General features: G+C 32.8%; 1 protein-coding gene across 1 annotated transcript in view; it reads left to right on the top strand.

Annotated features, from left to right (window-relative positions):
* The first annotated feature begins 1,607 nt into the window (after window positions 1-1,607).
* The window catches only part of LOC108737965 (voltage-dependent L-type calcium channel subunit beta-2), a 149,212-nt gene continuing 124,685 nt past the window's right edge, over window positions 1,608-26,134 (top strand). The window contains exon 1 of the mRNA XM_025981828.1: window positions 1,608-2,163. Coding sequence (XP_025837613.1) covers window positions 2,095-2,163 — 69 coding nt within the window. The 5' untranslated portion in view covers window positions 1,608-2,094. The remainder of the gene's footprint in view (window positions 2,164-26,134) is intronic.

The following is a 26,134-nucleotide window of genomic DNA, read 5'->3' as shown; positions in this document are numbered from 1 at the left end:
GAAGAATAAAACAAATTACTTTTAATACACAGGAAGGATAATATTTCAATATTTATACAATATACCTCCTCAGAACTAACAGATAAATAATTCGATAAAGGACACGCTAAATATTTCGCAAGAAAAGCGAATGCATGCCAAGATACAATGTGGAGTACCGCGTAATTAAAATTGGGAAAAGGGAGTTTCTTTTTGAAATGCTAGTGTAAGAAATCAGACGGTGCTCTATGAAGCCGGAAATCTAGAGATAGAAGAAGTAAGTGGCAACAGAAAATGCACAGGATAAATCTAAACCAAAATAAATCCAACTACTCATGAAAGACATCAAATTTTGAAATAATACCTATAGTAATAAAAAATAAATTAGAAATTAAAAGTTGCTAAAAGAATGAAAAATAGGAAGGATTTCCTAAAGGACAACGAATGATCTTTGTACTACAAACATAAAAAAGAAACAGGAAAGAACATATAGATAGATGACATTAGAAGAAATTACAAGAACATCAAAGACAGAGTTGGAAAATACAGTTATTGAATTCTGTATGCGACAAATATATGTAATACAAAAAATCTTGCCAGAATACATAAAATATGTCATTAAAATATTCTGGTTCATACGTATCCAAGACAAATCCTCAACGAATTAGATTCCTGTACTAGTATTATACTTTTGATTGGCGAAATATGTGGAACGAACACTCTTTCGCTCGTTCGGTGTGAACACACCTTTACATGTAACTTTTCAGAATACTGTAGCTTACAACGTTATAATTAATATTTACTTCAAGCTTATTTAATTTTACTTGCTGTTTTCATGTCACATGTAAAACACAAAACATAATAAGAATACTTTTACATTTTTTATACGTAAAATGTAAATGATAAAAGTTCTAAATTACTGAAAAACGATATTTAATGGAAGGAAATGAGCAAATAAGAAGGTAGATTAACAAATTGTTACGCAGATATAACTAAACAGTGCGTTTTATAGACTTTCGGTAAAATAAACTATATAATTGTAAAAGCTAGAAGTAATCAAGAAATAGCAGTTTCTGCAAGATTTTAATGGCCCAGTGAAATGAGCCTTTCCTCGATTTCCTTTTGTTTCATCTGTTAACGCAAACAATCCTCTTCGTCCCCTTCCTCCCCTTGAGGGTATGGAAACTAATCGTTTCACTATTGTGTCGTAAACAATGACAAACCAGATCCCAGAAGAATTTTGGCTTGGAATAATCCCGAAATATCGCAGCGCCTTTATTTGCCTCCTTTGAAAGTTTATGTGGCGCCTAGATTCGGCAATAATTCTTTCGACATAAAAATAAAGTGACTTATCTGAAGAGTTGTAAAGGATCAAAACATCCCCTTCGAAACAGGGTCAGCAGTTTTGACGTCGCCGTTTTCGCGCAACACAGGCCGCTTTTCCGTCCTCGTTCCACTCGCAAAGGACGAAGGGAAAGCGTCGGAAAGAAAAACACAGGAAATCGATAATCGGACGCCTGTGACGTGGCGCCGTTTTCCAGAAGCAGCAGCAAACGAAAACAACCGAACCGAACCGAAATCGCAGGTGGCATACTGATTGACATTTTTTAAGTGCGGTGTTTTATGTGAATATTTAAGAGAACATGCCAGCACCTTGAACTAACTGTTCGGATTAATGAACCTGTGTAATTAGAGCTTTACAATTACGTTTACTGTGCTAATTTCAACTGTCCCGTCCAACTTTCTCCTTGTTTCCAATAGTGTTTGATGTTCGTTATCATACGATTCGGTGACAACCATTAACAATTAAACAAATCTTCTGCATTTACTGTTGCAATAAAAAAGGATTTGATTGACATTCTAAAGTGCCGTGCGGATCCATCGAACAAGAATTCTCTATAGCGCGAATGCGAACCGACATTTCGAAACAATTTTATTAAGTGCATCGTTGCGGTAAGGTGGTTCCGAACTATCAATAATGATAGTTTTCACTAATTCTCCCGCTGGTGGAAAACTAGTAGAAGGACAATACGCGTAAATGCTACCAAATATATCTGTGTCACTGTTATGCAACGAGGGTGACAGGGATTTACCCATAATGGCCTAGATAAGGAGATGACATCACGGCAATTCCCTATAAACGCGGTTAGTAAGGGGTCACAATCCCCACATCTTAGTGTGCAGGTGAGATAACAGCGAATGCCTGCTTAATCGCACCATACGATTTATTGCACCATTATTAGCTCAATAAAAAGAGTTCCTTGCAAAAAGGATTTCAGGAATTTTTTAATTAGAGCAAAAATGTAGGTTACTGTTTGTAATTAGATAATTGATGTGGTGTTATTAGGATAGGAGATTGATCCAAACCGGAATGCTGTGCTATATCAAAGTGCTCTTCAAAACCCATTATTCATATCTTTTGTCAACAGCGTCAGCTGATTAATTTCCCAACAGCTGATGTAAATGTAAGATGGCGCCCAACACACTTGCATATATTATACTGATATATCGGTCATGAAGAATAAAAATGTAAACATATATACAGTCTTTAAGTTCAATTCACAAANCATAATTTTTTGTTCCTGCTAAATTGTTATTAACCAATTAGACGTTCAAGATACGGTTAGGTCTGAAAGGAGGTCTCGAACTCGGACTGATTTTCCATGTTTTGGTACTTGAATAACGTTTATTTCATTCGCCTAAATAAAATTTAAATAAAGGCGACTGATAAACGAATCACAGGGCACAGGTCCATGCACTTCCGTTATTTTCTGTTACTATCGTTTTATAATAACGTTGTGTATGGATAATTATAGGCGGTGGTGGTATTTAACAAGGTCCTTTTACAGTTAAGGATATCCACTTACCAAACTGAACGCAGGACGTAGCAATGTATGTGATGGGAAATTTTACTGATCTGTCTCTATTAGTTAAAATTGACTACAAATTTACGATCTATTTTTGTGAGCATATTCAGTAACTTCCTTGGTTTTTGGTATAATTTGCTATAAATTATGTACCCATATAGGCAAATATCAGTAGACGATGGCGACGTATTGCTAATTCGATATTGTAATGTAAATTTTCTGATTTGGAGCATCTTCGGTTTGGCAGAAGATTTATCGAGGTTACTTATTGCGTGCTGATGAGGTCATATAGCATCGAAATCGCAATTAAAGTTTAGTATGTAGATTCAATAAAACCAGAAAGCTTGAAAACTAAAGCGCAGCACATTTTTTTTTTATGTTTAAAAGATACTCTTCTACAGGTAAATTAAATAGTAGACTATCATATCTACAATAACTGTTATGACCATTATGAAGTAAAAGTAAACCACAAATTTACTAGATAAACCTTATGTACATCCTTACATGTCCGTTAAATAGAACAGGGGGATCTTGGAGAATAAGAAATATAATATTTTTTAATTTCAGTCGTNTGAAGTTACATGCCCTTAACGAATGCAAATCAACAACAACCGTTTTGACCTAATTCACAGATAGATACGTTTATTACCTGTAATGAAGTTAATTAATTGAATGGCCAATTTTACAATTAACTAAGCTCTTAAACTGAATATTGCTAAATTAATCGTATGAGGTACTGAATCTGCCCGCGGTCTGTTTTGTGGGCTCAAAGAAAAATTAAAGATCTTTTCGTACTAGTTGAAACATACGTTTTAAAAATAAATTTCTTCTGATAAGAAGGCAGTTTCATTATTTATTTAAACAATTTTGTAAGTATAACCCCATTCAATATTGTAATTTGAAAATTAATTCTTCCCATATCAAAAAACTAAAGTAATTTAACAAAACGAATAGAAACTAAAAAGATATGAAATAGGTATTAATAAATGTTTCATTTCAATGAGACAATTTGAGGAAGATTAAAAATGAAAACTGTAAAAGGTAAGTAACTTAAATAAACACACCCTTAATTACCACAATATTTTCTTGAAGAATGGTCACTCTTGCTTGCATATATAGACAAGGATGTCGTTAGCCAATTGATCGCGGGAAGGTGGGAAGGGGGGAGGAACCCTTTACTACAATGAAAAATATTTTCTTGAGTTTTTGTTTTATCAACTACTTTTTTATTTAAATTTTCCACGTTCTCGATTAATACTCATCGCAATACTTTCTGCCAGGCCAAGGTTTTATATTTGTTTCAGGCTGCTAAAGGATAGCTCTACAGTACAAATTAGGCTTATCTTGTTACAACTGTTTCCACATTTCGATTTTATCGTTTATATTTGGTAAATCGTAAACTTGAACGAAGATGTTATAATAATTCAATGGAATTTTGCAGATGCGTCTCGTACTGTCGATTTTCCATCCACTACAAACTTCCTCAGGTTAACGAGGAAAAATATTTTTGTTGCTGCTGAGGAAGTTTGTAGTGGATAAAAAATCGAAAATGAATTTTCACATTAATAAAAACATTATTTTATTAATATGTAGAGCATAGAAAGTTAATTTCAGTTTAATGTTTAATAACAATCATAATTTAAAACATTTTCAGTCTATGATAAGCCGCTTATCCTTTTTTATCTTATATAAAGCATCAAAATTTTACAATATAAAAAAGACCATATCTATGCTTGGTGTCACTTCAGAATTTCTGTATGTGACCAAACAAGTCCAAATAGAAACGTATACTTTTGTTTTAATTTGATACTACATACCCCTGAAAATTGGAAAAATAGTATTCATTACTGTACAAGACAAATATCAATTCTTATTTTATGTATAAAATAATTCAGTAACAAACAACTTTCGTTTCTATACTGTTTCTGATATACCTACCTTTAATTGCGATAACCGAACTATTGTAAATTGTAAAACATACTGAGCGAAATAATTCACTTTTTATAGTATTGATTAGTATAATATACAACAATTTTGACAGTATGAATTTAAACATGGTACACTGATAAGGCTTGCTTTAACAGTTGACTAACGTTTGTATGTTAGAGAGATAAGCAAAACTTTTTCAGTGATTTAGAAGCCAACAACTTTGCTATTTATGTAAATGTACTTTGATAAAAAAAATTAGACGCATTATTGCGATTTCGGACAATAACTTCATGTATTAATCAATTAAGCACTTCCTCTTTATAAATTTGGAAACGAAATGTTCTGTAGGCACTGATAAATCAAATAATCAACTAAACTTTACTTCGATGTGGGCGTATATTCACAAAAAATAAATCAATAGGCATTTTATTATACTATGCATACCACAAAAAAACTTACAACTTCTAAACTTTTATTAGGAATGTGTAACCTACGAACTAGAGGGGTTCTAACGGGAAATTGCTAAAAAACGAAAAGCAAGTTGGAAAACAGTAAATACAATGAAGACGTATGAATATTAATAGATTTAAAAACCTCTTTAATTTCTGATATTCGGAAAATTAATTTCGTTTGGAAACGTACAGAATTATTGACGGTAAAATTCAGTAACCTTGCCTCCAGTATTCTGGAAGTAATAGCAGAATACTTCCTTATTTTAAAACTGCAACAGTTGAAAGAAGTGTCTCTTAAGCTTAAACTGATTAAAAATCATCTTGGAATATCAATGGGACAATAACAACTATCCGTCTTTATCAGTACGCTCCGTAGATACACAAATTCTTCAAAAACTAATGTACTTACTTTTGTAATTGATGTAAATGTACTTTTAAACATAATTATACAAAAAAGCATTGCCCTGTTTTTGGGTATTACTATACAATTCAATGAAAACAGCTCTATAAGATTTTGAAACTGTACCCTTTTGGCATGTTATTAGATCTTATATATTCTGTTAGAGCCTCATAATTAATAAAGGTGATTTTAATAGGTGCAAAGATGTGTATTAACAATTTAATCTAACGCTTTCAGTAGTACTTGGGGAATATTGCACATTTCCCGCTTTTTTCTCTTGATGAGAAAAAGTTATTCGAATGGTAACAGAACGTACTGCTGAAAATCATGATATGTACTACCTTAACCCAAAAGATTTTACATATTGTGCATAAATTAGGTAGGCAAACTTACAATTTACATATGTATACTAGTTCTGGTTCACTAACTCACTGAGAATCATCAGCGCCTAGGCTAAACCACTAGACCCAGATAGGTAAAATGTTGCACAGAGGTCTCCTTTTGATGTATGTAAGGAATAAGGACAGATATTTCGAAGTAAAATCCCGAAAGGGTTGAAAATGGGTAGTAAACTTTGTATAGAAAATTTTTGGTTGCGGTCAAATTTACTTGAAAATTGGTTTTAATACTCTTTGATATAATTAATCAATTGAAAATAAGTTATTTAAGTATCAGATAATTAATAAGTGTATATTTTGGGCTCCGTGAAAATAAGTTTAACGAACGTGAAATACCATATGTGCTTAAGTATTTATTGTAAAGAGCAATTAAGAAATTCCTTACATGCCTGTTCCCTTGCGGTAATTAATGCTGGCTTAACTCTAATTCCTTTGTTTTGTGGTTACCTGTGCGCAAGAAGAACGATTTCACAGGTTTCTGATTTTATCAGTTTCAGTTTTAACGTATCCACGTATATGTTTCTAAAAGGGGATCGTTCTTTTCGATAGATTAATAATGAATTGACGTTTTTGCTGGAGAACCGACAAGTGTGTCAGGTAAAGGTACCTGCCTGTATCGTAGCATGTCGTTTTACTGTTGAAAATTCCAAGAAATGCGTTTAACATCTTAGCAGGTCATGAATAAAAAAATATTTCGTTTCATTCTTTCGATTATTATTATTATTATTTTAGTGGCAACTGAAACATTTTTATAGGGAATGAGCGTTTGCGAACAATCGAAGTGGCATCGGCAGAAGGGTCGCAGCTCGGGGGTGGGTTTTAGCTTACGCAACCAAGCAGGTGCACGAAGATCACGGAACTTTACCTGTAGTTAGACGATGCATATAATACAATAGTTCAGTGGCGTTTCATCGAAACTTTTTAAATAAATAATCATAAATATTTATAACTAATTAGCATTAATTATAAATAAATAAATTATCCGTTTTTTAGAACCAAATCGGACATATAAACTGATCGACAATATATGTGTAGGTAGATACGTGAACTTTGCTTGGTGTTTCTTGAAGTTACATGCCCTTAACGAATGCAAATCAACAACAACCGTTTTGACCTAATTCACAGATAGATACGTTTATTACCTGTAATGAAGTTAATTAATTGAATGGCCAATTTTACAATTAACTAAGCTCTTAAACTGAATATTGCTAAATTAATCGTATGAGGTACTGAATCTGCCCGCGGTCTGTTTTGTGGGCTCAAAGAAAAATTAAAGATCTTTTCGTACTAGTTGAAACATACGTTTTAAAAATAAATTTCTTCTGATAAGAAGGCAGTTTCATTAATATCTATGCTTGGTGTCACTTCAGAATTTCTGTATGTGACCAAACAAGTCCAAATAGAAACGTATACTTTTGTTTTAATTTGATACTACATACCCCTGAAAATTGGAAAAATAGTATTCATTACTGTACAAGACAAATATCAATTCTTATTTTATGTATAAAATAATTCAGTAACAAACAACTTTCGTTTCTATACTGTTTCTGATATACCTACCTTTAATTGCGATAACCGAACTATTGTAAATTGTAAAACATACTGAGCGAAATAATTCACTTTTTATAGTATTGATTAGTATAATATACAACAATTTTGACAGTATGAATTTAAACATGGTACACTGATAAGGCTTGCTTTAACAGTTGACTAACGTTTGTATGTTAGAGAGATAAGCAAAACTTTTTCAGTGATTTAGAAGCCAACAACTTTGCTATTTATGTAAATGTACTTTGATAAAAAAAATTAGACGCATTATTGCGATTTCGGACAATAACTTCATGTATTAATCAATTAAGCACTTCCTCTTTATAAATTTGGAAACGAAATGTTCTGTAGGCACTGATAAATCAAATAATCAACTAAACTTTACTTCGATGTGGGCGTATATTCACAAAAAATAAATCAATAGGCATTTTATTATACTATGCATACCACAAAAAAACTTACAACTTCTAAACTTTTATTAGGAATGTGTAACCTACGAACTAGAGGGGTTCTAACGGGAAATTGCTAAAAAACGAAAAGCAAGTTGGAAAACAGTAAATACAATGAAGACGTATGAATATTAATAGATTTAAAAACCTCTTTAATTTCTGATATTCGGAAAATTAATTTCGTTTGGAAACGTACAGAATTATTGACGGTAAAATTCAGTAACCTTGCCTCCAGTATTCTGGAAGTAATAGCAGAATACTTCCTTATTTTAAAACTGCAACAGTTGAAAGAAGTGTCTCTTAAGCTTAAACTGATTAAAAATCATCTTGGAATATCAATGGGACAATAACAACTATCCGTCTTTATCAGTACGCTCCGTAGATACACAAATTCTTCAAAAACTAATGTACTTACTTTTGTAATTGATGTAAATGTACTTTTAAACATAATTATACAAAAAAGCATTGCCCTGTTTTTGGGTATTACTATACAATTCAATGAAAACAGCTCTATAAGATTTTGAAACTGTACCCTTTTGGCATGTTATTAGATCTTATATATTCTGTTAGAGCCTCATAATTAATAAAGGTGATTTTAATAGGTGCAAAGATGTGTATTAACAATTTAATCTAACGCTTTCAGTAGTACTTGGGGAATATTGCACATTTCCCGCTTTTTTCTCTTGATGAGAAAAAGTTATTCGAATGGTAACAGAACGTACTGCTGAAAATCATGATATGTACTACCTTAACCCAAAAGATTTTACATATTGTGCATAAATTAGGTAGGCAAACTTACAATTTACATATGTATACTAGTTCTGGTTCACTAACTCACTGAGAATCATCAGCGCCTAGGCTAAACCACTAGACCCAGATAGGTAAAATGTTGCACAGAGGTCTCCTTTTGATGTATGTAAGGAATAAGGACAGATATTTCGAAGTAAAATCCCGAAAGGGTTGAAAATGGGTAGTAAACTTTGTATAGAAAATTTTTGGTTGCGGTCAAATTTACTTGAAAATTGGTTTTAATACTCTTTGATATAATTAATCAATTGAAAATAAGTTATTTAAGTATCAGATAATTAATAAGTGTATATTTTGGGCTCCGTGAAAATAAGTTTAACGAACGTGAAATACCATATGTGCTTAAGTATTTATTGTAAAGAGCAATTAAGAAATTCCTTACATGCCTGTTCCCTTGCGGTAATTAATGCTGGCTTAACTCTAATTCCTTTGTTTTGTGGTTACCTGTGCGCAAGAAGAACGATTTCACAGGTTTCTGATTTTATCAGTTTCAGTTTTAACGTATCCACGTATATGTTTCTAAAAGGGGATCGTTCTTTTCGATAGATTAATAATGAATTGACGTTTTTGCTGGAGAACCGACAAGTGTGTCAGGTAAAGGTACCTGCCTGTATCGTAGCATGTCGTTTTACTGTTGAAAATTCCAAGAAATGCGTTTAACATCTTAGCAGGTCATGAATAAAAAAATATTTCGTTTCATTCTTTCGATTATTATTATTATTATTTTAGTGGCAACTGAAACATTTTTATAGGGAATGAGCGTTTGCGAACAATCGAAGTGGCATCGGCAGAAGGGTCGCAGCTCGGGGGTGGGTTTTAGCTTACGCAACCAAGCAGGTGCACGAAGATCACGGAACTTTACCTGTAGTTAGACGATGCATATAATACAATAGTTCAGTGGCGTTTCATCGAAACTTTTTAAATAAATAATCATAAATATTTATAACTAATTAGCATTAATTATAAATAAATAAATTATCCGTTTTTTAGAACCAAATCGGACATATAAACTGATCGACAATATATGTGTAGGTAGATACGTGAACTTTGCTTGGTGTTTCTTGAAGTTACATGCCCTTAACGAATGCAAATCAACAACAACCGTTTTGACCTAATTCACAGATAGATACGTTTATTACCTGTAATGAAGTTAATTAATTGAATGGCCAATTTTACAATTAACTAAGCTCTTAAACTGAATATTGCTAAATTAATCGTATGAGGTACTGAATCTGCCCGCGGTCTGTTTTGTGGGCTCAAAGAAAAATTAAAGATCTTTTCGTACTAGTTGAAACATACGTTTTAAAAATAAATTTCTTCTGATAAGAAGGCAGTTTCATTATTTATTTAAACAATTTTGTAAGTATAACCCCATTCAATATTGTAATTTGAAAATTAATTCTTCCCATATCAAAAAACTAAAGTAATTTAACAAAACGAATAGAAACTAAAAAGATATGAAATAGGTATTAATAAATGTTTCATTTCAATGAGACAATTTGAGGAAGATTAAAAATGAAAACTGTAAAAGGTAAGTAACTTAAATAAACACACCCTTAATTACCACAATATTTTCTTGAAGAATGGTCACTCTTGCTTGTGAGCGTTATCACGAAACGTGTCCTTTTTTCGAAAAAGTGTTATGGTAATAAGAGATGACTGTTATTTAGTTATACTTTAATGAAATGAAACAATTTTCTGTAAATATTTACAGAAAAATTAAAATATCAGCTATCTTTTCATAGAGAATTATTTTATTATTAGAAAAGTAAAAGATAATGACTCTGAAGAAAGAAATTTAAGACACGGCAATCCTTTTTGGTTTTCATTGTGTTTTTAGTCATTGCACGCCACTGGTTGAAGATGTATGACAGATTGAAATTTTTACCTGCATTACAGCGGTGGTGGTGCGAGATATTATGATAATCTAACCAACCTACTTCGAAGCAATCATGACACCAGTGGATACGACGACGAGTTTACTCTGCTGCAATGCGTCACTTAACAATTTACCTGCCGCAGGTCGCCTTCTCGCTTTTAACAACATTCCCGTCCTCCCCCATCAACCCTCCTCCTCATCCCTTCGTTCGAATGAACCTGGGAATTGCAGATCTACCAACAATAGTAATGAATTATGGGCCCCAGTCAACGTTTCAATTTTTTTAGTCTTTTGTGTTATTTCTCTTACCTACGTACGAAGTACGTGTAGAGCCCGCAAATTATTGTTTCGACCAGGTACCACCTCTACAACCCATCAGAATCAACTTATTTAATGAGTTGTGTAAAACTAACCACCGTCAGCTTGCGAATGGGAATTTATCGGTTTATGTAGACTTATGAGTAAATTCAACGTTAATTCATATAATCACGTAATTTTTTTTTTCTAACTGATAAGCTTCAAAACATTTTCGTTATTATCATCAAGAAATTACCAATTTTGATCAATCAGAATTTTTTTTTTTGTGTTTTTAATATCATATCGATGTGTACATTAAGTAGTACTACATACTATCAGTGATGAACAAAGTGGTTATTTTATTATTTGTTATAGCAATGGGTTTCTAAGGATTATAAAGTGTAGTTGCGTTGTAATAAGCTGTTAATATTTATTTTACTAGTCTTTTCACAACCGTCACTTTTTACATGTTTCATCCATGCAGTTGCTTAGTTGTTGCAATTGCTATTTCGCTATGCGTTGCCAATTCACGCACAGGGCCGGCTTCAGATTGCAACTTCGTCTGGTTTTCTTAGTCCTTTAATCACGCTACTTTACTCCCTACTGCATGTGGTTAATACACCCTAATGCTTGCTAATTTTTTCAGAAACACCCTATATAACAGCCGAAACGTTGTTTAGGTTTCTCATTATAGCAAACATAGTTGCAAAAATTAATTTTTGTTTTCTGCAATGAGTGAAACTGTAAGGACTAATTAAGTGTATTTAAATTTGACAGGTTTCTCTTATATATTACCAATGCATATTTTATTCTTAACAGCACGCAATAAGAACTAATCAGTATGAATTCATAGATCTAATAATTATAATTCCCAAATTCTAAAGGTTCTATGTAAGTAGAAAAAGGCTTTAATTTATTCACAATGCAGACGTTTGCGAACGTGTTTCAACATCGTCAAGAATCTAGGTAAACACTCCACTTATCAATTACCAATGCTTCGTGTTTTTTTCGCATTGAAGTAAAAATTATTCATGAACGTAATCAAACTTAACGATGGATAATTAATTTTAGGAAGATACTTTCTCCTAAAATATAGCTGAGCAGAAGCAGTTCTTATATTTGTCACCTGGGAAGTCGTATCTCTACAAGTGTTGCGAAGCTTGCGTAAAATGTTACCTACAAACCAACAAACACATTATGCGTTCGTTCGTTTAAACATTGATGAATTTAAGATTTATGTATCGAATAATAAAGACCTACTTAAATACAATATTCAGACGATTCTATTAACGTCTGTACTCTTCGTTATTAAGCATGGGAGCACTTGCTACATTACTTAACGTTTGTACAAGGTCGAATTTGCGAATGGTAAATTCTCAATTGAAGCTCTTTACGTTCAAATAAACTACTTAATATTCCGTACGAAGGACACTTCTTTAAAAACTTTACGACAAAGTATTCATGCAAATAATTATTTAAAATAAACATAAAACTCGGTACATGTACATGTAGCGACAAATTAAGTGTTTATAAACCGTTAAATTTGCTTATTGAACTGGAAACGTAAAAAAGATGGAAACGCGATGCACAGAATTAATTAAAGTAGGTTTGCAAAAACAGCTACTGATGTTAGAGCTTATTTAATATTTTAAAATATATGCAGGTATATGTGGGTAGATGAGGAGAGGTTAAAAATTAAATTCATAAAAAGATTGCAAGTATTGTTTGGGAGTCATCATCATAAGGTCGTCAACCCTAAGACTGGTTTTTCTTATCCTGAGCGAATCTTCGCATTTCCCCAAAACTAGAACAACCCACATTCTTAACTATTTTTTAACAGTAATCTAATCTAGGTCTACCTTTACCCCTCCTAACTCCCTTTTCTTCCTCTAATATGTCTCTGACTAGACCTTCGTGCCTGACAAAGTGTCCTATAAACCTATCTCTCCTATTTCTTATAGACTTCCATAGAGTCCTCTGTTCTCCTATTCCTACTAATACCTCTTCATTTCTGAGTTTCCCTATCCTCGGTATCCTCATCATTCGCTTGTGACACCTCATTTTGAACGCTTCTAACCTTTTCTTTTCCCCCGCGCCTACTGTCCATGTTTCACACCCGTACAGGGCCGCGCTCCAAACATATCCCTTTAACAACCTTTTTCGAATTTCTAAATTAACCGTTTGTTTGGGAATAAAATGGAGTTTTATTTAGGTGCTTTTTATAGTCAAAACAAGTAAAGTACCGATAGGTACATTTTTGTTATGTGTGTCTATTGGGGTACTTCGTATCAGGTGGCGAACTAACAATGTTTTCGGTTTTCTATGCCCTTTACAGAATTTCGTTGTAGATCACAAATTGATTCAAGAATTCACAAATGTGATTTTTCAAACAGAGCTTTTAATCCTCAACGACTAACCGACGACCTTACGAAGAAAAGCTCCTGAAGTTTTCGTTTACGCGAGTCGACAAAACGTTGAACGTATCGAAGAAAAAATTCTTTCAATTTTTGAGTCTTTAATTCCAATTTCGGGAGGTTCCTAAATATTTTAAAAGTTTTCTCTTTAAAGGTATGCAAATTTGACGACGTTTTTAATTTATTGTTACTCGACTACTTTTCATACTATCACAGTGCTTGAAGCATCATTTTACAAACAGTTCAGCTACGTTTAGTTTCTGAAACTAATTTTGGAAATAGTTTTTTATGTAAAAATACATTTTCTGCTGCTGATTGGTATAGGTACCTGGGACTGAAGAGAATTATCTTTTCAGAGTCATTGACCACGTCTTTAATAATGTTTAAAGGATATAGTGGCTTGAATGGTTTTGAATAGAGATTTCAACAAAACTAAAAGACTTAAAGACACTTTTTCTTCTTATATGTAAATACGTATGTATACTAACTACATTACATGTACGCATGCAAAATTTTTGATTATTATTGTTAAAAGTTACAGCAAATGTGAAAGAAGTGTATTTTTTGTATAGGTTTTATATAATACAGCTATTTATATTCAGCTTAAAGTGATATACAGCCTACATGATAGAATGCTTATTTTACAAGGACTATCATGTTCAATAAATGAATGATATATGTATACGGTAATAATAATTTGATGAAAGGAACGATGAAACATGTTTTAATACTTGCCTCGCGTTTTGTACGAGAAGTGGTACCCATGTGGTTATAAATCGTAAGCAATTTTCTCATTTAAATAAAATTTTAATGGAAACTCTTACAAGTTACAGTAAATCCATTGAAGATTTAAAAAGCAGCTTCTTACTTTCAACTGTACGTAATTCATTAGTTTGTCTAAAAAAAGCAATAGGTACGTACTACCACAGAATAAATTCAATGTACTTTATAAAAACGGTAGAAAAATAGAGCGCGTACATAGGATTTGTAGATTTAAAAGAAACATTTGACAATGTTAAATTGGACAAGATGTTAGATATACATAAAAATGAAGGGATGAGTTACAAATACAGAAGAGTGATACTTGTGTTTGTATAAAGAGCAACAGGCAGTTATAGAGCTGAGACTGCAATGTAGAGAAGTAAATATTAGGAAGAGAGTTAGGGTTGCACACTGTCACACTACTGCATCGAAGATGCAATCAGCATCACTAAAGACAGTACGACCGTAGGGATAGATATAGAGGGGCAAAAGATTAGTATGCTTAGATTTGCAGAAGATATAGCAGTATTAGCATCTAACAAGGAGAAGTTAGAGATAGCTTTAAATATTATAGAATTGGAATCGGTTTTGACAAAACAGTATTGTATGAAAATAAATAATAGTAAAACAAAAATACTGGTATGCAAGACGAGATAAGTTGGTAGGACACCTTCTCAGGCATGAAGGTCTAGGTATATTGGAGGCAGAAACAAAAGTTAGGAGGGGTAGAGGTAGACTTAGATTAGATTACTGTTCGCAAATAGATAAGAATGTGGGATGTTCTAATTTTAGGGAAATGCAAAGATTAGGTCAGGATAGGAAAGAGTGGAGGTGCCTGTCCAAACAGTCTTAGCATTGACGGCCTTATGATGATGATCGTATACCATGGTATTCTGCTAATAATGATAGGTATCATGCTTTTACCCTTAAAATGTGGTGCTAGATCGTTGTGTACCTATAGTAGATCTCCCTATAATAGTAAAATATCTATCACTTGAAGTTAAAGGAACCCGTTTAATAGGATCATTTTGTTGTCCGTTAGACTGATTATAAAAACGAGTAGGATGTTTTCCCTTGATCTAGAATTTACAAACATGACATAAAGGAAAATTTCGTAGTACAAGAAAAGGAAAAAATCTATATAATAGCAACAGTGTTTGCGTAGGTTGCAGGTTCACAAATACAATATATTACATTAAATGTCACCACACTTTACGATCATTAAAAAAGAGTACGGACCATCAGTCGCACGACCCACTCGTACATGATTAAAACATATGTCATAAGAATAAATGTTTTGTAAAATTATTGCGCATAAAGGTTTGATTTCTTGCAGTTGGGCATTTGGCGAATACCTATCGGGTAGTCATAGGGACGTTTTTCTAATGGATCCGAAAAATAAAAATCGTAATTTCTTGAAAAATATTTATTTATTATTTTGTATTGATTGAACATTTATTTGCTATTGTATTGATCTTGAAAGTTTTCGATTTTAATCAAATATAAATAGTACTCAACGTATGAATATATCTATTTAAGTATATAAGGAAAGCTAGTTTATAAATAAGCTCATACATTTTAGATTTTCGCTAATAATAAACGCCACTAAATTGAAAATATAAGTTCTTTGTACATCTTTTCACTCTTTAATTTCGACAAATTTAAACAAAAGATCGCCCCGGATTGCCGAAATTCACTCTACGCCACTGCCTTCACAGCATGCTAGTATTTTCCATTTAACGATTGCGAATATGAGACGATGATATTATATGCTTTTATCACCCTGTATAGTGCGTTTTTCAGATATCTGTGGCAAAGAACGGATTGACATTATTGAAAAAAATTTAATCAATGCTAAACTGCGGGCTACGTAAGTACGTCATCAGCGATCTTGAGATAATCATGCATAGTAAGTTGGGTCGACGCTCTCTGAACATGTTGCATGTATATTTGTAAGTATGTATTTATGTACGGTCAAATTTAAAATGCATTGAAATATTAGGAATAACGAACGGACGTTAATTTTTTGCCTTCGCCAGTAATTAATATGACACGGCGTCAGATAAGGTGAGGCACAGTTATTGAAGTATAATCCCATTTACATGTTAAAGCGGAGTATTATTTTTCGATAGGATTATACATAGTTGGTATAGGTACTTTGGTACGCTCATTTCTTTTACGATATAAACGATACGATCTTCTATATGTATATACACACATATGTATAACCGAATAATTGTTGTCCGAGACTTGAACTCAATGAAAATGTCATTCGGTATTTTCGCTTCGAAAATTATTAGAATAATTGTTTTCGCTTTAGTCAAAGGAATCGTAACACGGCATAGTGGTTGATACGCTACGAACTAATTTTGGACATTCTAGTTTTTTTTCATCATAATTTTTTGTTCCTGCTAAATTGTTATTAACCAATTAGACGTTCAAGATACGGTTAGGTCTGAAAGGAGGTCTCGAACTCGGACTGATTTTCCATGTTTTGGTACTTGAATAACGTTTATTTCATTCGCCTAAATAAAATTTAAATAAAGGCGACTGATAAACGAATCACAGGGCACAGGTCCATGCACTTCCGTTATTTTCTGTTACTATCGTTTTATAATAACGTTGTGTATGGATAATTATAGGCGGTGGTGGTATTTAACAAGGTCCTTTTACAGTTAAGGATATCCACTTACCAAACTGAACGCAGGACGTAGCAATGTATGTGATGGGAAATTTTACTGATCTGTCGATACCTTCACACGTGGATCGCGATTCCTCCATCTCATCAGCACGCCGTAGCCAGTTCCAAAAGAACAACGATCAATCTAATTGCTGGTAGCAGTATTTTTCTTATTATTGACTATGCCACTCTTTGATGGAGGTACTCAAAGGAATGGATTCGCTTACATTGATAAAAATTATGCTATTTACTGCCATATACGCTAATATTTAGTATTCCCCGAAAACCACCAAAAGAAATTTACATTTCATTTTTAGATTGCCAAAAATGTTTTTTTTTCGGGAAAAAATGGGTCACCTCAGTCCCTTGTTTTAATACCTACGTATATGTAAATCAAATCTCTTTTGCTTTCAAAGATCAAACTAAAAAATGTAACTTGACCATTAGCAACAGGCCTATCACTTCTACGGTCATTTGGATCACAGTAGGTAGTAAATTGACTGCGACGTGCAACTGACTAACACCCGTGGGATCTTATTATTAGAAGCATAAATAGGAGTAAAGAGGGGTAGATAAAGACCCAGATTAAATTACTGTTTACAAACCAGCCTTTTGACCTTACGGTGGTGTGACAGGTACTATCTGTAAAAATTGGTTACTAATTTCAGATTTATTAGTGTTCAATATAGTTCTTTTTAATTAAGAATCTCTAAGAAAGTATATTCGGGTCAATTTTCGTATTCTGCAGGAAAGTCTCATCTATTATAATGCTTCCTCATTAAAAAGTTTTAAATATTCAAAGCGAGAGCTACCGGAATTATGAAATTAGCATCCAATTACATCTGTACTACTTTTCTTGACTTTTAAACAAACTTTTGTACTGATTTAGTGAAATAGTAACTACCTCGCGTTTCAATTTAATACTACGTAACTAAGCTTATTTAGTACAGGTCCGTCACGTTTTTTCTAAAGTTATAAAACTTTATGCACAAAGTTTCGTTTTATTGAATAGATTCTGGAATTTAAACAATATGTAGAAAGGCACTACACCGAAAACCGCTCTTTGATACTTTTCATTTAATAAAATTAACGAAAAAACACTGATCTGATTGTGTTTTTGTGCAGTTAAATATTAAACACTAGTTAAAATCCATCCTTAGTTAGTTAGTTACGTTCGGTCGAAGTTTATTAATTATATTTAGCTTATTAATAATATATTAAAAGGTCAGTTATTAATATTAATTTATTGACAGGCATACAATATGGGGTGATAAAGAATTCATTTCCTACATGTACATGTCACATCTCTCAATTTCATATACAAAATCATCGTTTAGGTAAATGTATGATTTTGTTGATATATTAATACATGCGGATCTTTTATTCATAATATTTTCACATAATTGCATATTTGTTACGCAGTCTGTGCGAAATGCTAAATAAAATGCAAGCAAATACAATATATCTATCACTATAATAAAAAATACTGTCTGGTACCCAGGATAATTGCAGTTATGTTTTTTTATATTACATAGAGGAAAAGTTGTTTACTATTAATTTTATGTTGCAATATTTGTACAAAATTATGATGGTGGGACATAGTTAGCAAAGAATAATTTCTAGATAATAGATACATGTATTACAAAGTATAATAATACCAAGCACATCTTGATGTGATAAGATAACATTACCGTACATTTGCGCACTTTTTTATGCTCTATGAAGATAATTTTAATTCTCTAGAATTTAGTTTAAGTAAACTATAGTGTAATTTGTCTATTTATTTGAAGTTTGACGAATGATATTAATTAAGAGAAAAATCCATTACGCAAAATGATATTTCATTAATGATTTATGTATTTCTTGCTGGCATTTAATGAGTATCTATGTATTAACGTTTTACATTTGAATGTGTATTGATTTTGTTAATTAAGGTATAGCTGTTTATTACATATTAAATTTAACATTCGTTAACGTGAACAAATCGATGATGTGAACAACGTTTTTTATGTTTCAAACTATCGAGTGTTTACTGTATATCAAATTCGTTCATAATTTTTTAAAGCACCCTTAATTTTTAGTAAATAGCTGATGTAAATTATTATTTAGTCAAGCAGTGGGATGTTTAATAGTAACGCCCATCGAGTCACGGTGAAAAAACTACTAGGGAGAAGAATAATACACCCTCTCGAAAACGTCTACATTTATCATTTGTTCAGACAAAGGCTGCAATTATTTGGCAGAATTCATTTTTGGGAACAATACCTGTTGAGGTGGGTCCCACTACACTGGACAATTTAACATGTTGAGACGCCAGGTGATTGAAGTTGCCGAACATTCTAGTTTGTTATGCGTTTAGTTTGTACCTACCTGCTGTTTTTATTTTCATCATTCTCTTAGAAAGCATTCTGCACTTTTTCTGAAATTTTAATTATTAATTACTATCGGAGTATTCTTATGTAGTACACAGGCAGAAAATTTACCGGACATGGAATTTTTTTTTAAATTTTATGTTTCACGAGCGAAAATGCAAACATACTTTTTTAACCACATCTATCATCTATTTCTCTGGAAAGCTGTCCTAAACTAATCAAACTTTCAACATCTTTTGAGCAAAATGTTACACAATTCAAAGACTTTAAATTGTATTTATTGGATTTATATTATTTATATGAAAAAATGGCTAAAGGTATTAGCATCAATTTTTCATAAACGAGAACGGAAACGATGGTAATACTATTGTCTCATCTCTTTACGAAGTTTTGCTGTATCTACACGTTTTTCTATCGAAGGCAAAAAATTGTGAGATAAGATTCAATAACAAGCTCTCAACACGCATGGATAGAAGAACGTTGGTTGACTGTTAGTGCCTACAGCACATCTTTTGTTTAAACTAGTTAACGATGTGTGATCGCGAGTGCGGCAGTAAAAATTCCTCGGGAAATAGAAATGTGAAGGTATGTTGTTAGCCTGTGGTTGCTAGTAGTACACGTATCCTTATTTAATTAATTAATCGCATAAGGAAGATGATTATTGATCTTATCTTTATCTACACCTACTAATATTATAAAGAGGTAATGGTTGTGAGTTTGGATATAGGATGTGTAATCTTCTAAACTGCTCATTCTCTCTCAAAAATTCTTTCCAAAATATTAAAAATGCACTTCAGGGTGGACATACGCTTTATGCTGGGTCAGTTTAAAAACAAATTTTACAATTTGCAACGTAAACGGTTAAGCGAGTGCTTTTGTTACGAACGCTGCGTTGAAAGCGAATGATTGCTATGGAAATGTTGTGGAGCTTTAAAAGCCGCGTGCACAGCATGGTTGCATCTAGGATATGAAACAGTGGCGAGTGAATTAAAAATTGAATTATTTAAAGTTGTCGGATGGCGTTCAAGTTCACAGGGATTTTCTAGAAATGAAGGTCCCACAAGAAAAATAGTGAGGCAAGCTTACGTATGAGTTTTTTCGGAGGGGTTGTATGAGGCAAACTGTACACAAATACCTATAACTTTACAGGAAAATGAGGAATAGTGCCACTACCTTAAAAGTGTTCGATTAGGCAAACAAGGAAAATATAAAATAAAAAATTCAAAATCACATCTTTAAATAACCCTTAAATATTGTTTCGGACGATTAGTCCTTTTTCAAAAGTATACGAGTTGTTCAAATAGGACGCTTGATGCTTCACCCCCCCCCCCACCCCATATCGCAAATCCATATAAAACTTGTATGAGAATTATACGCCATTAATATGCTAATTATGTACCTATTATACTTCATTTACTTTCTGTAGCGATGTGCCCCTTCCAATGTCTTGGATGCGCGCTGGCAAAATCGTAGGTAGGGAGAGAAAAGCTCATTATACTCTCGAGTCTTGTTCATTAAACATACTTTTTCATACAGTACCTGCTAACAGTTTTGTTCAATTATGAATAGTAGTGTGAGTCAAAAACAAGCGTTGAAGCCTTTAATATGTCTTCAAATATAAACAAAAATCTCGTTGATATTTTCAGTAGTAAATGGTACCAATAATAGCGCATTTGAGCAATGAAATTGTAGTGAATAAAATGGTCAATTTTTCCGTGCAGTACTGTACGGATTATACGCTCCTCACCGGTTAAGAGTTTGGCCAAGAGTTGTCTCCTTCCTTTTCTGGCCTAGTGCTGTTCTTTTCTACTTTGCGCCGGTCAAACTGAAGGTAACATCGCTACAGAAAGTAAACGAAGTATAAAAACAGTTGTCACCCTACTAGATTTATATCACTTTTTATGTACTTTAGAATATAAGTGCTGAAAATTTACCATTCGTTTTGAGTTGCACCCTTCGGAAAATAGTAAAAATGGATTGGCGCAGGAAAATTGCATCTTGGCTAAATTGAGAGGCCATAAAGAGCACATACTTTCTGTATGGTTTTCATTTGGATGCACATTATTATTGGTTTATAAAAAAAGCGATTTCGTGTTGCACCATCGTCAAACGTTTGGGTCATAACTCCATTCTTGTGGACGCCCTCTATTTACATTTCGTACACCCCAAGTTTTGTCTTCGCTGCAGTTCGAAGTCGACCTCTAGGGTCTAGGGATTGATATAAGCCACATTGCGAATCTGGTCTAGCGTTTAATAAACAATTAAAACCTTATATAGTATAGGTAATTATTTTACCTGCAATTCACATTCTCTATCATCATGCGTCCCCTTTCTTCCGACTTATTTGCGAATTGATAAGATCGAAATCGCGATGTACGTTTGGTAGTTTATGTAAATCACTGACTAAGAAATTATACCTAATACTGTACTTATCATCACCTTTAAGAACGTTGAGTCTTGAAGGATAGGAATCATGCTATAGATACATATGGAGTGGAGTAAAGAAACAGTAATTTATGAAATGAATTCAGATAGTTGGGTGCCCGGTTAGGAAGCTATCGAATTCCAATAGCAGCGACAGAACGAAGCAAAAAACCTTACAGCGGGCTTTAAAACAAAAGAAACCTTGACGCTGTATCCTATGGATTTCGACAGTACCTGTGCAAAATCGTCTTAAAATATGTTAATTTCTAGACAAACGCATGGAATTATTCAAGAGCCGCTTTTGTGATCAATAGGGACTCGCGTTGTTTATTAGCTTGAGATAAGTTTTGAAAAAATTTGGAGCGTTCTAAGAAGTCGTTTTATTTTTAGGTAACACATGTTGCAGCTTTTCTAATTATGTACGTATTAAATATATTGCATTCCGGGAAGGAGGCGGCTGCTGAAGCCTTCACAGAGCGGCCTTTGTCTTTGAGAACTACATAAATAGAAGCATATTTCTTTGTGCCTGAATATGTGCTTTATTACTTTTAAATTGGGATTTAGTGGCCGAAAAGCTCAAGACTAGTTTTTATCGATTCCGAGAGACCTCGGATTTTACTTTAAAGTCGCCGTCCGCATCTCCAACAATTACATATACTCGACTCATAAATTAACTTTATTTATTTCGTCTTTTTAATTGTTAAAACGTGAATATTCGAAGTCGTATATATTAACATTTAATGTACGTTGGTAACATTCTTATTTTTCTTGCATTTGCAACAATAAAATTCGTTGTTGTTATGGCATTTGTTCTACACAAACAAGGAGAGTATTAGCAGACAGTCATTTGTTGTTGTTGTTGCATTCAATGAGCATTGGACAAAAATTTGTATGAGATTATAAGGAAAGTATGAATGTTTAGATATTTGGTGCTAATGATGTTAATTCATTAATTTTTAACAGGGTTCTCTTTTAATTATGGATATGAACAGATAAGGGTGCAAAATAAGAAGGAGACAACGTACCACTTAGATATCTTTATTTCACGAAAACATGTCGTATACACACTAACAATAAGCATAAAAGGGTCCAGAAACCGTTAAGGATGTTTGGGAGGTACATTAGGAGACAAGAGTACATAAAATTAGAAATTCGTGATTAATTTGGTTTTGCAGCATATCATGAGAAAATAAATACTTTCTATACTAAAAAAAGTATACGTTTGAGAGAAAATTTGGAATTTGACCAAAAACTTTGAATAAAATAAGAAATAACGAATAATATGGAAAATTTTTAACTGACTTTTGGCAGTGAATATGCCTTGATTTCAACTTCGAAACAAAAAAATATTTAGTTTCAATCTTTATTAATAATGAGCGTAAAACTTTTTAATATGTTTAAATAATAATTAAAACTTTAAAATTGCATTTATTTCAGACAATTATAAATATTATCATTATATTATCAAGTAAAAACGAGATTTTCAGCTAATTTTTCATTTTTTCCTCGATAACCATTTAGTGAATTTGAATAACCTTACGCTAAAGTGATTCTCCAGAGTTCAAGTTACTTATTATAAAAGTTTGAAATTTCTGGTAGCTTTTTTTCTGTTAATAAAAATAAATTTAATCTGTTCGGTTAACGAATCTCCATAAAATGACGTGTAAAATTACAATTTTTTAAAATTTCAATAACTTTTTAACGGTTTAGTGAATCGATTTGTAATTTTTACAGGAGTTTTAGAATTGAATGAGGAACGTTCTTCCAAATTTTTATTTGTCTCGTAGCATTTTGACATACCTCCCAAACATCCTTAAGGCATCTATTGTTATTTTGTCAAATTAGTAAAAGATGAATATCTATTTGTTCTGCTCATCAATTCGCAAGTTTCATTTTAAAAGAAAATTATAGGTGTGCAATACTTTTAACCTTGAAGTGTACCTTTAATTTAAAAACTCATTTTCTGTAAATTTAACATTCGAGACATACACTATTCATATTTATCAATATTTGTAAAGCTTCGAGGGTAATTAACCGTAAATCAGAACCTACAAAATCATCTTCTTCGATTAACAAAGGAAGGGCTACTGTTGAACAATTGGTACGTATCTATTCAAAATACCGTGGAACTTGCTTGAAACATCATCGCCTACAACGGTAACTCTGACCTTTAAAGTAAGGTCAGTTTTTAATAGTCCCGTAAATTCACCCTCCAAACCGACGCTGCAAATCCTTGGTCAGGTCAGATACATGTATGCTGAATGTTTGTATTAAAATTTACGTATGTTCCTATTGGTCACTATCGTGAATAATGGCGCCCTGGGTCTAGGGTGGCGCTAATAAGTAAGTTCTTCTACGTATATTATTTCATTCGTATTTGATACGTATGACGGTTCTGTCACATCATGTCCTATTAGCTTTTATCTCGCTCGATCGATGACGGTATCTCGCTGATGGTTTACCACTGACGTGGTCCAAAAGAGAATCCTAGGAAGGCACTTCAAGGATCGCGCAGCGCACTGCGATGATGACAATATAAAGCGATTGTTCTACAGCTGACAGCTAACGCGTGCTACGGTTCACGCGCTACGTGGTCGCTACACAGCATCACCTTGGCTGTCATGACGGTACGAAAATCTAAACGAACATGAGAATAACAATCAAAATGTGAAAGTGCGGAAAAATAAAGAGGATAAATGTTGTCGATTTTCGTAAATAAAAGCGGTAAAAGCTGTTTACAGGTTTATTTACCTGATGCTTTCCATTACAGTTGACAGTAAGTTAACAGTTGACGTAGAAAAGAAAAGAAGCTTAAAAAAAATACAGACTGGCATATTAGGGGTATTGAAAATACCAGACACAGCTGGTGGAATTCTAAATTGTTCAAAAAACCTTTTCAATTCCTATCATCAGCACTATGATTTTTATCATATCACCGTCCGTGATTAGTGTGTAAATCAGGCTTAAACAACCACCCGCAAAATTAAAATAAAATGAAATTATATCATGGATTTATGATGCCGAAGCAAAATAATTTCAAACAATTTCAATTTCTTACCAAATGTTATTTTCGGGTAAACTTTTTCTTTTACTTGGAAATAACCGGATGGTAAGGGTAAGGGTACGCGTTTTTTAGATAATAAAAAACTTTCGGGCGTCCCCAACTATGCTACTGTCCAATATGTCAAAGTAACAAAAACTGACTATAAGAAAGAACGTTTCTTTAACGAAAAAAAAAGAGTTTCGTCGTGATTACGTATCGTAAATATCTCGACGCCAATCTCGGTCCAAACTTTTAAGGTTTTCTTAGGATCAAATTCAATATTTAAAAGTTATTTTTTAACAGGTCAATTTGGGTTTATACGCAGAATAATGACTCAGACGGTATTTATTCGTTAGTAGCAACATTGAACCGTCAACCCCGATCGACATTTATATATAGGGCCTTTATCGCGTCTTTATCAGCTTCAACCGGCCTTCCCGAACGTGGTGCATCTTCGACATCAAAATTGCCGGATCGAAATTTAGCGAACCAGTTCTGGCACTGGCTTACTGTCAACACACCTTCTCCATACACATCAGTCAATTTCTTTCTGGCTTGAACAGCATTTTTACCCTTTCTGTAGTAAAACAGTAAGATATGTCGAAAATGCTGTTTATCGCTCTCCATATTTAAAAGGGCACCAACCAAAAACTACTGCGTAGAATTAATTGGAATTTTTCACACACAAGCCTTGCTATATGAGCTCTCAAAGCATATAAAAATTATACGGCTTAAATGTGAAGTTGGGTGCAAAAGAATACAATTAAATCCTCTGTCGGGAAAAAACGAAATGACTTTCCGAACAACCCGATAGATAGATACATTAAACAAAATAAAAAGTGTAAACAGATTAGAAGTCATCTTTTGATAACTGCTCCCAACACATATATGATAATAAATATATGTTGGAAGTAGTAACGCATTCGATAAATTCTTGACGATTAATAAGAATGTAATTTCGTAATTTCTGAACCTGTATGTAGGTATATTTTCTACACGGAGAAAACTTAATCTTTAGATATGACAACGTAAAAATTACAATTTTCGATTGTAAATGACTGAATTTGACTAATTTTGTCGTAGAGATATTGGAATTTGTAATAATTTCAATTTTAACATGTTTCGCAAAAAATTATTTGAAGTTTCTTAATTATTACAAATAAATTTGTAATATTAACTAAAATACCGAGTAAATTTGCTTCTGTTGGGATTTTATTTTTACAAGTTCGGGTCCAAATTGTAATTTTTATTATTTTCGCTTACGAACCAGCGGGCTAGTGAGATAAATTGCAAATATCGCTTTAATACTTAGGTGAATTTTCATTTTTCATTTTCTCCGTGTACATATATTAAATATGTTGCATCATAACACGGTCTTTATAACGAGAGAAAACTGCAAGTTAGACTAATACACCAGAACTAGAAGTAGTTGTA

Source organism: Agrilus planipennis, unplaced genomic scaffold, assembly GCF_000699045.2.
Source record: "Agrilus planipennis isolate EAB-ADULT unplaced genomic scaffold, Apla_2.0 scaffold161, whole genome shotgun sequence".
NCBI lineage: Eukaryota > Metazoa > Arthropoda > Insecta > Coleoptera > Buprestidae > Agrilus > Agrilus planipennis.
The sequence above is the reverse complement of the archived record's forward strand: the minus strand, read 5'-3'. Positions and strand labels throughout refer to the sequence as shown.